This window comes from Stigmatopora nigra, chromosome 14 (genome assembly GCF_051989575.1).
Source record: "Stigmatopora nigra isolate UIUO_SnigA chromosome 14, RoL_Snig_1.1, whole genome shotgun sequence".
Lineage (NCBI taxonomy): Eukaryota > Metazoa > Chordata > Actinopteri > Syngnathiformes > Syngnathidae > Stigmatopora > Stigmatopora nigra.
The window spans coordinates 4,416,959-4,434,154 of NC_135521.1; the positions used below are offsets into that span (position 1 = coordinate 4,416,959).

The 17,196-nt window shown below is 38.0% G+C and overlaps 1 protein-coding gene across 3 annotated transcripts; it reads left to right on the plus strand.

Moving 5' to 3' along the window:
- The first annotated feature begins 633 nt into the window (after nt 1-633).
- Nucleotides 634-16,649, plus strand: slc16a2 (solute carrier family 16 member 2). 3 transcript variants are annotated; one of them, XM_077732947.1, is made up of 8 exons: nt 634-976; nt 1,225-1,750; nt 6,284-6,428; nt 7,449-7,923; nt 9,269-9,412; nt 10,985-11,213; nt 12,412-12,665; nt 12,734-16,649. In XM_077732947.1, exons 2-7 carry the CDS (start codon nt 1,333-1,335, stop codon nt 12,651-12,653), a joined length of 1,653 nt encoding a protein of 550 aa, XP_077589073.1. In that variant the 5' UTR covers nt 634-976; nt 1,225-1,332; the 3' UTR covers nt 12,654-12,665; nt 12,734-16,649. The 3 variants fall into 3 exon arrangements, with proteins under 3 accessions (XP_077589073.1, XP_077589071.1, XP_077589072.1); XM_077732945.1 differs by having other exon boundaries at nt 12,412-16,649; XM_077732946.1 differs by having other exon boundaries at nt 634-1,750; nt 12,412-16,649.
- The last annotated feature ends 547 nt before the right edge of the window (nt 16,650-17,196 follow it).

Below are 17,196 nucleotides of genomic sequence, written 5' to 3' on the forward strand. Positions count from 1 at the left end.
ATGATTTAATTTTAAAAACAACAACAACAATAGCAACTTTCAGCTCAAAGAGATCAAATAATGTGTTGGCAAATTTGCTCCATCTAGTGACCAGCGTTGCTACTTTGGTTGCTAGCAGAGAAGCTAACGTGTGGGAGGAGCAACCATGCGGGTGAGCGAGTTCGGAAATCGCCTTGACACGCTCGTGCTTGTTCGTAAATCCGAAAGGAGACGAAGTAGTATATCATCGCTTCGCACGCGTGTATGAAGCCCAGCCATTGGTTGGGAAAGTCAGTCAATCAGACCGGTATCGATTCGATACCATGACAATGCATTACAGGGGAGGTATCGACAAATTTGAACGTCATATGTACTGATATTTTACATACACCAAAAAAATCATCATTAGACTATTGAGTTTCTTAAGATGTATGTGAAGGTACTGAAAAAAAAGAAAATATCTGTTGGATAAAATTCGTGTTTTTAATCACTTTTAATGGGTGCAAGAGACAAACTAAGCAAAATTGAACGTCAAGAGAAACACAAATATATGTTGTAAATAAATGAATTGAATTCAAATGCAGGCGAGCAAAACGCGAAAAGTCACGTGATCACGACAGCTCGAGTGCATATTACATACAGATAGTACGTGTATACATATATGGTAGAAGAGCAGCCCCAGTATCAATATCCTAGGGCCGATCTAGGGAATGCGTCTAAATATCGAGGCAAATATCGACATCTTTTGCTGCTTGAATCGACCCCCCCACCACCACTACCAGGAAAGGAGGGCGTGCGTTAGTTGTTGAATGACAGCCCGACCGGCAGCGTTGTGTTTGGTCCAAGTATTCCAAGTGCGGACGGGACGAAGCAGCCTGTAGAATAGACACACGTGAATGAAACCCACTTTATTCAGACAGTTTCCTTCAGCCTAGCCGTCGTTGCGTTGTCGTTGGGGACCAAGTGACGCTTGCAGGCCGAGGCGAGGTGCTCGCAGGTTAGTAGTCCGGCGTCTTCTTCGGGAATCGAGGAAACCATCAAAAGTAAACAACGATCCTCGATCTGTTCAAACTCCCCCTTTTTAAAATAACCAAAACATCCATCAAACCAGTCTGCCACAATGGCCCATATTCGGTTCTGGGCTTTATTTATTGACGCGCAGACTGCGAACAGCGCGTAGTGAGTGAGCATTTTTGGCCACTAATTTTTATTTATTTATTTGTGTGTGCGTGTGTGTGTGTAAAGGGAGCCAATCAAATCTGCTATTCCAATCCACCCTCATGTGAGTGACCTATATCTGATGTACTATGTGCGTCAAGAGCCCGCAGTTACCTTAACGCTAGAGCAGACAGCATGGGGACGAACGGGCTAGACACGCAGACGCAGCCGTCTAGCGGCGTGTCCGGGACGGACCGCTGCTCCGCCGTGGGTTCCCCCGACGAACGGAGCGATGCTGGCCCAGATTCGGGCCGGAAGGCGGACGACTCTTTACCTGCGAACGAGTGCAAAGTGGCCCAGGAGGACAGCGCCGTGCAACTCATCGACAGCGGGCACAAGGCGTTTGCAGCTCCGACTCTTGAACCTGACACGGCGGAGAAGAAGCACGGAGGATTTGTTCCGCCCGATGGTGGTTTTGGATGGCTGGTGGTTTTGGCAGCCACCTGGTGCAACGGCTCCATCTTCGGGATTCAGAACTCCTTTGGCATCCTGCATATGATGCTGGTGAGGGAGCACGCGGACCCCGAGGACAAGACTTCTCAGTTCAAAGTGGGTAAGTAGGATTACTTACTATACGTCCAGTCTACATGAAATCACTGTCTTCGGATGTGGGTCGTTTTGCATCTCAAGAGCGTCTGTCAGGAATGGTGGGCTAGTACATGAGGCTTTTCTCCTAATTCATTTGCTTTAGTTTTAGTAGAAATTTGAAATCTGGTTATGATTGCAGTTAACGACTTTACCTACAGTATCGGCCCGTCACAGGAATAAATATTAACGTTTTCAATCTTACCCTACTACTAAAAAATGAAAAAAAAAACCTTGTTATAATCTATTAAGTAATAATTGTCTAATATGCTGGGGATCTTCTTTTTTTTGGACATCTAGCACCATCCATAAGTTCACTCTTGGGGCCAAAACTAAACTGGTTATGGTCCACATGAGATCTAGTTGGCCTGCAAAGCAAATTATAGTTTGACACCCCTGAATTAGAACATTTGCTATATCAATTCTGCCTCAACAGTCAGTGGGTTGAATAATACTATTTTCTTCCATTCAAAATCAAATACCGTATAACATAGTGGGAAAGTTTCAGTACTGTTAGAAAACATTTCAATCCGAAACCATTTACTTCTACTTAAGCTTTTCCAGCCTTCAATAGCACACGGTCGCCATAGAGACCATTTTTTTATGAGTAGAAAAGTAGTTCACCCTCTGTGATGTTTGTTTGAAACCAGGTAAGACCAGATGTTAAGGCCTTTGTGAGCAGGCATGTGTGGTGATGAAGCCCCGCTTGAGTCATCCTGCCTCAAATCGGTCTTTTTCCTCTCATACCGAATGACACAAATGCTGCGGGAACATTTTTAGACGCGCTGGTTGTCCATCTAGACCCGTGGCAAGACCACACATTCAACTGGGCTTTTTTTTAACCCTTGGCAACATCTCAATTTTCCCTTAAATGTTCTGCCTTATTAGTTATTTATTGGTCTTATCATAATACATGGTGTATTTTTGATGGAATTTCACAAGGAATGTTAGAAAAAAACATGAACTGTCTAGTTTTAAGTCAGAGTTTGACTCGATACTTCACGGCGACGAGAGAAAACTTGTAGTTAGTCTTTTAAAATGTTTTGGGGATTTTGGGGTTGCGTTTTGTGTAAAGTCCTCAGTGCAAAATCTGGTGGTGTATTCATTTTCCACTGGTTATGTTCATTATTTGGCATTTCTTTTAACTTTTTTTTTATGTTGTTGCCTGAAGGTACCAGGCGGAAAAAATATTGGCAGGATGTGACCGTTTGGGATATTAGATTTCCAGGAATTGACCTCATTGGAGAGGCGCTTTTCAAAAAGCTCAACTCCAGCGGAATCAGACCATTGTTTGCTACTTTTGTTTACCTGCATATTTTTTTGTTTTGTTTACATAACAGGCTATCACCAATGTTGACAAAGTTTCTCATAGTATCCCATCTTCCCCCTGTTGCTTTCAAGGAACACAGGAATGTGTAAACCAAGTTCCCAACACCACATTTTCAGTCTTTACGCCTCAAATTCATTCCAAGCTGGAATCACCAGTCACGAGTAAACGTTAAGGTCGTGCTTTTGGAAAAGAATTAAGCTTCGGAACAATGTCAACCCTCCGCTATCAACGGTGAAAGCAGTTATGTGGAGGAACATAAACAGGGGTGTGCAGATGTTTTATCAGCTTGATGTATTTCACGATATCTCTGTTATATCCTAAAAAGTCCAGGAGGCGTTTTTTAAACATACTGTATGGTTTCTGGACTCTCCCGTGAGGTCAAGATGAAAGATTCCTTCTAATCTGGCTTGGAAAATGGGGCAGTACATTTTGTCTTTCATTTCCTGAATTCCCCTTACGTAATTATTAGTTGGGCAGAATTTAAAAAGGATTAAGATCAGTCCAACAATAGTCGAAAGAACAAAACAGCCTGTTTTTGAACAAAACAAAACCGTTAAAACTTCATTACAAAAGAAGAGTTTCCATTGCTTTTGATCCATTGTGCATTCCCCTTTTCATATCCTGCCTCACTGCTATGAATGGTTTTGTGTTATGTTTGTACACATTTAATTCATTTCCGAATCGCTTTTCCTCACGAGAATCGCAGGGGTGTCGGAGCCTTTCCTAGTCAGCGAATAGCAGTAAGTGGGGTTCATCCTATATGGCTAATTACAAAGCACGGGGACTAAAACACTCATTTTGGATTGTTCAATTAGCCTATCAAGCATGTTTTTGGAATGTGGGAGGAAAACAGTATCCTTAGAAAACCCACGTAAACCCCACACAGGAAGGCCTGAGCCCACCAGGGATGTTTTCCACACATTTTTCTCTTTCTACATTGTGAGTTTATTTAATTACTATCTGAAGAACTTGATGTCAGAAAATCATCATTTTGTGCAGTTTATTAAAAAAACTAAAATAAATCCTTTTGCAAACGAAGGAAATAAAATTTCAAAAATAACCTGGACATGGTGTATTTTAATGGGAATGTAGTTTATGTTTTACTTCTTGTCATTCTCGGAATAATCTATGACGAGTGCCTTCTTTTGGGGAAACCAATCCCCCCAGACCCCCGAAAAAAAGCCAGTACTTCAGTTTATCCTTTTGCTGCTCAATGAACCAGGGTCCCGTGGAGTAGGCTGAGGTCGCATGCAATGTGTTGACATTTGCTAAATGCTATCTTTGTGAATATTTGCTGTAATGTAGGCACGGCGGACCCGACCAACGTTCTTGTTTGGTCAAACAGAGCTCTCGTAATATTTGTTAAATCGACTGAGTGTTTTTTTAAAATTTTTACAGGCACATGTTCCCCCAAAAAAACCTTTACTTGAATTCCAAACATAGGAACTTCAGATGATTTGGCTTCCAAGCCCACTGTGTTAAACCGTTGCAGCCAGTGGGCTTTTAAATTAGGCGCAGGTGGTCTCCATTTGTCTCAGGAACTCAACAATGGCATGTTGAGGTTTCATTCCTATTGTGCCAACAAATACAAAAACCCTGCAACGCCAAGATGTGTACTCAGCTGCACTCTGCTCTGTCTAATACAACACTGAAAGGGGGGGGGGGGTCTCGGGTTTTTCAAATTCATTTGTGAGCTCTGATGAGGGAGGTTATTTTTTTTTTTAGGTTCTCAGCTGGTTAGCACGTCAGCTTCACAATGGGGGACCTGGGTTCAAAGCTTTGTGGAGTTTACATGTTCACCCCGGGCCTTTGTGGGTTTTCTCCGGGTATTCTGGTTTCACATTCAAAAGACATTCATGGTAGGCTGATTGGACACTCTAAATTGCCCTTAGCTAAGAGTGATTGGTTGTTTATGTCATTGTGCCCTGCGATTGGCTGACCACCAATTCAGGGTGTTTTCCCCGCCTCGGGCCTGAAGTCTGGAAAGGCTCCAGCACCCCCGCGACCCAAGTGAGGATAAAGCAGTTCAAAAAATGTGAAATGTGCACTTATTTTTAAACGTATTTCATGTATTTAATAAAAAAAAAATCAAAATTATTTAGCAGCACCTGTAAAATTAGCATTTCAATACTTTTGAGGCCACTTCTCCATTTGTTTCATGGCTGTGCTTCAAAGAGGGGACTGCACATATCTCATTTAAATTGAGACAGCAGCAACCATGAATTACTTTTGACAACTTACCGGAGGAACCGGTTGCAACTGGACTATTTTTTGGACCACAAGTCGCACCTGAGTATGAGTCCTACAAGCTTAAGAGTGCACTATATAAGCGGAAATATCCATAATTAGTCACCCTGGAGTACAAGTTACACAAAAGTAAACATTAAAATAATACTGAAATAGTGAACAACAGAGCCTTTTAATATAAAATACTAACAGTTTTTTTTGTGTTAAACTAGCGTAAAAAACACTAGATAACAAACTGTTGGAGGTCAAAGTGAAAAAAAAATAGAATGTAAATCATGCTCGTGTATAAAATGATTTCAGAAGAATTCAATTTAAATTGTAAAATAATTCAGTTCTTTTACTGTTGTAGAAATTCTTGTGGGAACACTTAGATTCATTGAAATAACTCTAAATAAGTGTCAAAAAGAAACCTCTCTCTCTCACGCTCCTTTTCTGTCTTTCAGTTGCAAACTTTTTGTGCAAGTACACTTGATTCAACTCATTCAGGGACAAATTGGAGCGAAGAGAGAGTGAAAAGTGGGCTCTGTATCACATGCTTTGGCGCCTCGCAACTATACAATATGGAACTGGAACTTGGGAAAACTAAAACAAAAATAAAGAAGCCCCATAGCAGTGTCAGGGCGAAGCGAATGTCGATTCAGTGTAAAGAAAGCTGAATATAAATGACATGCATTCATCATATGCCAACAAAGGACACACTCGTTGCTTAAAAGGAGCAATTACGGAGGGCTTTCCAACTCGGTTCGCGGGACACATTCATGCCAAAAAGATTTTGATGTGGGATAAAGCTAGAAGTATATATCATTGTCTCAATTTGTCCTATTAGGAAATGTGATTGAAAAATATGGACCTTTTGGCCTGTTTTTGCCTTGATTTGGCTGAGGTGATATTAACCTTGGACATATTCGGCTGTTTTGTTTCTAGCTTGGGTCGGAGCTCTTGCCATGGGGATGATTTTCTTCTGTTCGCCGGTGGTCAGCATGTTTACCGACCACTTTGGGTGTCGGAAAACCGCCGTCAGCGGGGCGCTCCTGGCCTTTGTCGGATTGCTGAGTACATCTTTTGCAAAGTAAGCTCTACTTGATCACAATTTATTCAAGCAAGGCAGCTGAACAGTGGCTGTTCTTTATTATTATTATTATTTTTTTGCTGAAATACATTTGAATGCATCCTGTATAGGAAGAATTTGATTTTTTTTATATAGTGCTTGAAGTATGACCCCAAAAAAACTCCAAACAGAAAAGTTTTGTATGTCATAAATTGTAGTTTTTGTTCTCATTTTCATTAACTATGCATGCTGAAAATGATCATAAAGGTCTATCCAAAATGCTTCTATCAGAGTCTAGCTAAAAAGCAAATTAGATTGCACTTTTCAATGCAAATCAAGTAAATTAACTAAGAAAATATTAAACATTGGCTTGCAAACATATCATTAATATTCATCATCCATACCACGCACCCTCGCTGGAGCCTATCCCAGCTGACTTTGGGCAAAAGCCAGAATCATTTATATTAAAATGTATAAAAATAACGACAGTGTGACAAATCAAAGGGAGAAGTAACAATTTTGTACCTGTAATCATTATTTAAATGTTTAGTGCTAACTTGAGTATTTTGCTCAAACCAACTGAGTGATGCTATGGTGCCTGGTTCTCAACTATCACACATTGTGTGCATTTTTTTTAATGCATTTCATGCCAAATTCCACACATTTCTCATATTCATAATGTAAAATAAAGTTGTCAGATTATGAAAGCATTCCATGTAATTTTCATTTCAGGCACCGTAAATACAAATTTGTCTACCTTATAGCTTTCACTCATAGGGCTATATTTTTAAAGTCAAAGTATATATAGTAATCTTTACATTAATAACATTTTAAATGTTATTTATTTAAATGTATTCATGCCCATTACTGGAAAAAAAAACACAATCTCATTGTAAACCATTTTCATAAATTAAGAAACCTGCAATAATGTTCTATTACATTTCTACATCAAAATAGTCTCCAATGAAGAAACTCATTTGTGAAGTCACTGTGTGCCATCTAATAATCTGTTATGCTCTTTTTCTTTTCTTTCTATTTAAGCTCTTTGAGTCTCCGCTATTTCACTTACGGCATACTGTTTGGCTGCGGCTCCTCCTTCGCTTTCCAACCCTCTCTGGTCATCCTCGGCCACTACTTTCGCCAACGCCTGGGCCTGGCCAACGGCGTGGTGACGGCAGGCGCCAGCCTCTTCTCCGTGGGTCTGCCGGTTTTGCTGAAAAAAGTTGCGGAGCCCCTGGGACTAAGCAGAACCTTCCAGATCCTCAGCATCTTCATGCTGGTGCAAGCCTTGCTGGCGCTCACGTTCAAGCCGCTGCTCCCCGCCGGACCTCGCTCGCCGGCCCAGTCTCAATCCCAGGCGCCGGTGACTCCGCAGAATGGGAACTGGTGGAATAAGGTGCTGGAGGGGGTCAGAAAATACTTCAACCTGCGAGTCTTTCGCATCCTCACTTACCGCGTGTGGGCGTTTGGAGTTGCTACGGCTGTACTCGGATACTTTGTGCCTTATGTCCATCTGGTAAGAATATTACGCCTTTGCTTCTATACGTGCAGCCATTTGATTGACATTGATATTTTTTTTTACAGCCATAACGGTTCGACAATAAGATTTCAAAGTAAAATTAAGAGGCAAATTTAAAAAAAATTAACATCAATATAGGTCAAAGACTATTTATTTTGTTTTCATTGTCCTGTAAGCAGGAACATAATCTCCAGTAAAGAATAACACTGATATAAAAAAAGGAAAAGAAATTGCACTTTTTTAATGGGATCAGAAAATCCAAGAATAGAATACTTCTCATCTCATTTCATTTTATGAACCGCTTTATCCTCACTAGGGTCGTGGGGGGTGGCGGGATCCTATCCCAGCTGAGGTGGGGGGGACACCCTGAATTGGTGGCAGGGCACAAGAAGATGGACAGCCAATCAATCATAGCTAGGCGCAATTTAAAGTGTCCAATCGTGAGTGTAAATGTATGTCTTCGGAATGTGGGAGGAAACCGGGATGCTCGGAGAAAACCCACGTAAGCGAACATACAAAGTCCACACAGGTGGACCAACCTGGTTTTGAACCCAGGTCCCCCACTGTGAGGCCGACGCACTAACCACTCATCCACCGGTCTGCCCAGAATATAACACTTAGAATTCATATTTGGTCAGTCAGAAAATGTCAACATTTCAGCAAAATCATTAATATTGCCTGGGTAAAACTGCTTAACAAAGTAGCAAATTATTGTCTGAATATTGCCTCATTTAATAGCACTAATTTGATATTCAAATTTTTTATTTTTTTTCAGGAGGTCAAAAATATTTAGAATATTTTTACCCTTTAGTGTATATATATATTTTTTTGTAGAAAGTCAAGCATGCTACCTATTTGGGTTTATAAAAGCAATTAACAGGAGAATGTTTTGTGTAAAAACTGCTGTTCAGAGCTACAAATTTGAGACTACTAGTTGATCCAGTTGTCGGATGTTCTAGCCTCGGTCGGCCTCCCCCTGCCAGATCTGTTGTCTCAGGCCCCTCCACAGATGTAAACACAGCCCCGGCCTTTGTAATGCTTGAAGCGCTTCAGGAAACCTTTCTTGAATAGCCCCTCTGTTTCCGAAAATATGTTCATTTATGTTCAAAGCAGTGAAAATAGTCAAAGTTGTACACAAAAACATGAGAGGGTTTTGTGTTTGACATGTTTTTTTAAGGGATTGGTTGGGGGAAGGGGGCTCTCCCTTCTAACTTAAACATTCATATATCCTTGCAGTGCTTTTTCAAAAATGGGCGTTTTTTTTTGCAGGAAATGTGACTTTGTTGACTATTTTGTGGCACAAAATATATGAAAATTGTTTTTCTATATTTTTTCGCCACAGATGAACTTTGTCAACGAGCAGTTCAATGAGACTAAGAAGGAATGGATACTCCTGGTGTGTATCGGAGCATCATCGGGTGTGGGGCGTCTCACGTTCGGAAAGGTCGGCGACCTCATTCCGGGCCTGAAGAAAATCTACATGCAGGTTAGAAAAGAGTTTCAAGATAGTGACCTTTGACTTGAAATTTAAACCCTCACCGATTGCTCACTTGTCCAAACTAAGTGCATTGACTCTATGGCATCTATTTATATTTTATTTTGCGGAACAACACAAGGTAAATATAGCATATTCTCAAGTTTCAACTATGCAGTTTGGCCATTATGTACGTATATATTATAATTGATGTATAAAACTTTATGGGGAATAGTTTTATAAGGGATGCCGTTCGCTGTCCGCAGTACAATTCAGTTGTATTTCACTTTAAAAGTAAGTACATTTGTATTATTCTGGAACAATTTTCCCCTAAAACTCATTTTAAATTTTATTCTTGTCGAATCCCACCGAATGAAACGAGCCTAATAAATGAGAATATCCATAAACATCTGACATAGTTATGTTTTTAATACAATACAGAAATCTGGCCAGCCAAGATATGATACAATTTTAAAAAATGGTGCTTATTTAAACTGTGTAACTGTTTTGTGTGAGTTACAAATGTAGGTAGGTTCCTTTTTTTATTTAACTTTTGTCCTGATATAGCCTCATCTTCATACATTTCCCAGGAAATATGTAATTACATTTTGAAGTTCCGTGGAACACGGTGCGGTGTACTTTTTTAAATAAAAGCCAGGACAAAAACCTCCACATATAATGGCTAACTTCAAATAAACTATTAACCGCATTCGAACGTGTTTGTTATTGAAGCAAGTCCTGGGCAAAGGCATATTAGTACACCCAAGCAAAGTTCATTCAGTAGAAGTTGAAATAGTCTGGCTTGAGATGAATTTGGATTTGTACTAATACAAGAGTTTTCTAATGGAAAAACTGCTGGATATTTCCGGAGGTGATTCAATTCCAAGCGAGTAGAAAAGATACAAACACAGTTGAGTCCAGTAGAATAAGGTGAAGCGCCACGTCTCCCCCCGCGTACTCGTGTAACGTTTCAAATGACATGGCTTTGTCCGTGTCCTTAAAATATGCTTTTCTCGTTGTTCCTACTAAGAGGCTTCTTTTCAATTTCTACCCAATTTAGTGGCCATGACATCCAAGTACATTAAAAAAAATCAAATAAATAAATAACAAATGTAGCCTGGTGCAAACTTGCACTTTATCAAGTACATAATTATTGAAACACAACATCCAAACATAGCTACGCTTTCTGTATTTGCTAATACATTGAAATTCAATGTCTATTTTAAGAGAATTTTTATTTTTTTGCCCTTTACGGAATGCAGGTAGCCATTTAAACACTTGCCAGCTACAAAAATAGACACACCATATGGCTTTCACTCTCTCTCCTCTTCCCAAGTGTCAATACTACTTATTTAAATGCATAAAAAAACATGTAAAACGACCCTATCTGAAAACAAAAAAAAATGACACATTTATTTTCCTGGCTGGATTGTTGATTAAAAATTCCATCTGCCTCTTATTAATGGATTAAAAATTTGGACCAGTCCACCAACATAGTACTTAAACATAGTAAAAATATGTCGACATAATGGCACAAAATGGAAAAATGTAAACGTTTTTTGTTGTTGTTGTTGTCTTTTCTAGGTGGTCTCCTTTATAGCCCTGGGCATCATGTCCATATTGATCCCTCAGTGTTCTCTCTTCGAGGAGCTTGTGGTCATTTGTGTATTTTTGGGACTGTGTGACGGATGCTTCCTCACCATGATGGCTCCCATAGCTTTTGAGCTGGTCGGGCCCATGCAGGCGTCACAAGCCATTGGATACCTCCTAGGTCTCATGTCTATTCCCATGACTGCAGGTCCACCCATCGCAGGTAAGGGGACGAGCTTTGAAACCGCTTTTAAAAAAAAAAATCTGCACTGTTGAGCTGTTAAAGGTTGAGCTTCTGGTTATTAGCCAGCTAAAAGATTAAAATGTGCGTGTGTGTGTGGATTTGTGTAGTTGGAAACAGAATGAGTGGGCTTGGGCTATCTCAAGGCTAAAAAATGTCCATGTTCAACTCGTTCTGCAACTCACATGTCTGCTAAGCAAATGTTTAATCTATTTAAGACAAGAACGGCACACTAATTTGAGCACAGAGGTATTCATTTATTGATTCATTTTTGCTCTATATTATGACCAATTTTCAGTCTAAGCCTTCATATTTTAAACAGAGCAGGCTTTGAAGCGTTCTCGCAACTTGCGTATGGAATGTACAACACTAAAGTTTATAAGTGTTTATAGTCACAATAAAAGAGAGTTTTTTCTTCCCCGAATGGAAAATGCTGCACTAAACTTGGGCTTATTTCAAAATGGATTTTAGGTTAATTTAATGAATTGCCATTTATTGGATTGGATAACTTTATTCATGCCGTATTCGGGAAATGTCGTTGTTACAGTAGCAAGAGGGTGCGGATGCAGAAATAGGAAAGGCATTTTAGGCATTTATGTGTGCAGAAATTTTTGGGGAATACAGGATTGTAAACTAATTACACTAATTACCACCCCTAAGAAATTCAAAGTATGACAATGATTAAAATAGTCATTTTGTTATTAAAAATATACATGTTTTATTCCCTGAAATATAGATTTGACATTAATATAAACACAAGCCACTCCGCTAACGTTTTCTAACATTATAACACAACTCTACTTCATAATGATGGATGTATTATTTAACATTGGTTTCTTTTATGCTGCTATTTAAAAAAAATGTCTGTAAAATATTTCTCTTAGACTAACCAGTTTGAATCCGGAAAAAAAAACCCCAGTCAGGTGAACTCAAAATATGATTGGCTCATGCACACACCCACTGCTAATATGATTTAAGTCACGTTTAGCCGGCATGACATGCTTTGAAGCCCTTAGACAGGTTAGATTAACTTTGCAGAACATAAAAAAAGATTTACTGGAAGCAGCTATGGTAAAAAAATAAAATAAAAGAAAAAAATCCACTCTGTTCTTTTCTAACCATTGGCAATCTAATTTAGCAGGAATTCCCTAAGCAAAGTTTTCCTTTCTTCTCCTCTCAGGTCTGCTTCACGACTACTTCGGAGATTACACAATGGCCTTCTCCGCAGCTGGCGTTTCTCCCATAATTGGAGGGGCGGTGCTTTTCTGCGTACCGCTGATCCAGTGGCGATCGGAACGCGGCCGGACGGCGGCGCCCGAAGAGACGATCGCACGCATGTTACCCAGTGATCAACTGACCGCCAAGAGCTGCTCCAACGGAGACACGCTTCCCGGCTACTCTGATGCCGAGACGCATATTTGACCTACGAGGATGGTAGTAAATTCATACTTTCACATACATTTGTGACGGGTGGACATGATTCCTGTTTGTTCTCTCAAAAGGACCTTTTGGCATCCTAGATTGCTCCTCCCCTAAGGCGACTCTCCCGTTTGCCTGACCTTTTTGACCTTGCTAGGAAAAATGAAGCATGTCATCCACTTTTGAAGATGGAGATGGTAAAAAGGTTCACTGCTTGACAGTTAAATGAAAAAAAAATGCTGTTTGATTGGATGGAACATTTGGTAGGAAAACTGTGGCCGTTTCAATGTATTTATCCCGTTTAAAAAAAAAAAATGAAAAAAACCTAGCTAGCACTAATTAATAAGTCCGAATGGAGACTATGTCACTTAAAAAAGAACAACAATGTACTTAAGAGTAACAGTTTTTTCCCTTTTTCCTTTTAAAGTGAAGGAACCATATTGTTTCAAGTATATGCTTCAATTTAAATCCCACCACAGAAAAGAAATAATCAATGATGGAACAATAAGATGTTCAATGAACATATGCCAGGCAAGCAAAAGGTCAATTTTGTAATTGATAACAAGCATTTAATGAGCTATTTTCGAGGGAAAAGTTGCTTGATCATCTATTCTTGATGATTTTCTCCTCATATTTTCTGTCTCTATTCTTCTCAATCTTTACACTGAGACAGCTCTCAGGAAAATATTATGTCTAAGAGGGAAAAAAATCAAAATCATCCTCATTTAACTATAAATGTATACTTTCAAAATTAACTATAGTTTACCAGCCAGGTCCGCAGAAGACCCAAATGCAACTGAGGAAGCTTTTCACACATAAACACAAGAACATGTTGTTATTTTGCATTAAAAGGCGCAAATGTTTGATGGAACACAAAAGTAGGTCAATCAAATGCAGGGCAATGCTTTAAATATACGCCATCCACGTTTCAATACTTTGAATGATTCCTACCATTTTTTTCCATGTCTGACACTGTATATTACCATATTAAGGTAGAGTCATTTTAATGAGGAGATTTTCTACATTTAAAAAGGCATTTTTGAACTTTTCCCTTGTGGGGAAAATGTATCCTTTTTAAGATTTCACCATGCATTTATGTCAACAAAGAATTTTAAACTGGGTCAATCAAGTAGGAGAGATTTAAACTGCCTTCTTTTTTCTTATTTAATAATCCTCTCACATCTGCAATTATCTTTTTGTACACATTTTCAGATTAATTTAATCTCAAACACATCTTTTAATACAACTCATGAGTAAAAATATACATATTCTGGACCTTAAATGAGACTGAAGTTTGGATTCTAGATGAATTTATTTTCAAAGTCAAAATCAAACCAACATATAATAGAAAATGATCATATTTTATGAGCTTTTTTAAAAAAAAAATTGACAATTAACGTCATGCGGCAAAATGCCGAACTTCACCGAGTTGAGTACAACATCGCATTACTAGCGTGTGACGTTATACCTAATACATATTTATTCAATTCTAGTACATTATATTTAATTGTGGAAGCCACTTTGTTAGTGTAGATAACTTTTTTTCCTGACTTGGACTTTTTAGTTTGAGTAGAATTCCAGTGTTGGCAGTAAGAAAATTGAACATCCAACCTTGTGGAATGCGCCGTTAATCATCTGCTTAGCAACAGGAATGTATATAATACAGGCCTACAAATAGTGTTGCGTTATTTTAAGGTAATCTGATGAAATATGGATTAGTAGGTCAAATTCTAAAGTATAAGCTGCTTAAGTTTTTTTTTTCTCAATAGCCACATAACCCAAGTTTAACCGATATTTAATCAATCACCAATTATTGACTAGTATTCACTGATTTACTGTAAGTTAGTCTGTAACAGAATATTTAATTTTGATCAATGTTGCTGTGAATAGTTTTTGTTTTTGTTACAATATTTGTCTTTTTTTCTTGTTTTTTCTTTCTCCTTATTTGTTATATATCTTTTTTTTTCTCCTTTTTTCTTCATATGACACTACATGAAAGACACTTGACTCATAGCGACAACCTCAATTCAAAACACAGATCTACCTTTTTTTCAGACCGGTCTGAACCGAAAAATCAATTTTTCAAAACTCAGGTTCACTTTGTACCAGTTCATCCAACATTTTGCCTTCTCTTTACCAGTTAAGCTTTCTTTTTTGTTTTGTTTGACTTTTTTTTTTTTTAATACTAATCTGTTACTTGACTATTTGCTAGTATTTTTGTGTTTAGTACACTGTTGATTTAGCAAAAAATGGAAACTTTCGCATCAAATCCTCATTGTGTGATGTCATGCGCAATAACTGTAACCTTGATCAATCAATCAAAAGCCTTTATTGTATAATGAAATTGGTGAAAACTTGGAGATTATGTTTGAGGCAAACTCCACACAAGTCTGGGATCAATCCCTCAATCTCAGAATTGCAAAGCAGTTGTGCTAACCACTAACCACCGTTCTACCCAAGTCATTTTATCGTGCAAATATTCCTGATGACGAGGTTTCATTATTTGCCGCATACATTTTCTGCGATTAAACAACACGTGTCACTGTGCAAACACTTTATCTCTTCACTGTACATTATTAAACGCTATTAGGCCTCATTAAAAAATATATATATAATTTTACTAAACACCGTGGTGCCCTGAGGTACAATTAGAAATGATTGAAAATGACTGTATTTCAAATCGGCTTTGGTATTTGTTTTTTTCCGCTTATTCTCACCAGGGTTGTGGGGGTGCTGGAGCTTATCCCAGTTCACAATGAGACAAACAACTGTCTGTTAACACACTTTTAGAACAATTTGGAGGCTTCCAATCAGTATATTCCACATTTTTGGGATGTGGATGGAGACTGCAAAATTTTTGTACATTTAATGTAGTGACACTGAGGCTTATTTTTTTTGCTTATAATCATATTTACAGTCTATAAATTTATTAACTGACATGTGCGGAGGTGAAAAGTTGGAATGATGGTATCCTGAATTGAGTCATTAATATCTCAAGGCACCACTGGTAAGGTTACATTTTGTATTATTATTATTATTTTTTATTAATGTTTAACTTTTTCTACTTGTACGGCAGAGAGAAAAGTGAAAGTATGACTTGTGCATCGACTACAGGTTTTATGTTGTTTGTTGTGTGTGAACTGACTTTAGAAAGAAAGTAAACACTATAAAAAAGATTGTCTTTAAAAGTTGCACTGTATCTAACAAAACAATCATGTGAGATGAATGTATAGAAATAGGCAAAGGAAATTGTTTTTGTTTTTGTTTTTTGGTGACCCTCATAGGAACCACATTTCAAAATCGCTAATACATGTGTGTAATATATGGCTTTCAATGCAATACATTTTTTTTGTATTCTTTGTTAATGTGCCATTTCTTCCTACTTTTCTGACCTCATTCTTTTGCCATGTTTATTTCACAAACTAGTATACCAACAGCGTGTCCAGCAGGAGATTCAAGTCTCCATTTAATAGTTAGAAAACTGAGCCATTACTTGCAAAAATCAAGACAGAAACACCTCATTCACTGCCAGCAAAAGCCGCAATCTGAAAACTAAATGTTGGCCAAATGCTTTTTGTAACGCGAGCAACGAGTGGCCGTTCGCTCCACGTTTTACGGGCCTTTTGCGGGCGTTTGTTGTTTCTTCTTATTTGAACAACGGTTACTTTTTCACAGCTTTTTATGGGTGATCTTTTCTAATTGCTATCCGTCCTTTGATGAGTTGTAGTGGCCCGATAACCTCCAGAGAGGTCACTACAAATTAAAACCATGATTGCCTCTCTTAAGAAGTGTTTGTTTATATTGCTACCTGCTTGTAAGCTCCTTCTTTTTTTATTATTATGACCGTAGAACAATGAGACCAGTAGGCTTAATGTTACTAAATCTGAAACTAATTTGTCAAGCTGCTAGAAAGATTTCTTTTTGTCTTTTTGTCTGTCAATGTCATCTGTATTAAGAGTCAGTTTATACTTTTAAAACATTAAAGCTCTAATCAGAAAAGATTGGGCTCTCTTGTTACTGTTTTTTTTTTTTTTTTAATGTGGAATGCCTCCCGGGCGTCTACCGAATTAAAGTGGAGATTAATGTGAGACAGCCTTTGAATGTACAAAGACGTAATAGTATGTCATTTGGGTGGCTAAATACAATCCTCTACTCTGTAGTGCTTGAATGTGTCCATAAACACATGACACTGTGTACTCGTTATCACCACAGCAACATGGCTGAGTCCATTGAGGTATTTGGGCCAATGACTCTTCCTTGTTGTGGTATTTTGGCATCAATCTAATCTAATTAGAACACTTTATACATGTGTGTATATATATATATATATATATATATATATATATATATATATATATATATATATATATATATATATATATATATATATATATATATATATATATATATATATATATATATATATATATATATATATATATATATATATATATATATATATATATATATATATATATATATATATATATATATATATATATATATATATATATATATATATATATATATAGATAGATATATATAT

What these genes read in the sequence shown, in the direction of transcription:
- slc16a2 (XM_077732946.1), top strand. Translation starts at nt 1,333, where the DNA reads ATGGGGACGAACGGGCTAGACACGCAGACGCAGCCGTCTAGCGGCGTG. An exon ending in GACTTCTCAGTTCAAAGTGG is followed by an intron (nt 1,751 to 6,283) that starts GTAAGTAGGATT and finishes TTTTGTTTCTAG; the next exon opens with CTTGGGTCGGAGCTCTTGCC. An exon ending in TGCAGGTCCACCCATCGCAG is followed by an intron (nt 11,214 to 12,411) that starts GTAAGGGGACGA and finishes TTCTCCTCTCAG; the next exon opens with GTCTGCTTCACGACTACTTC.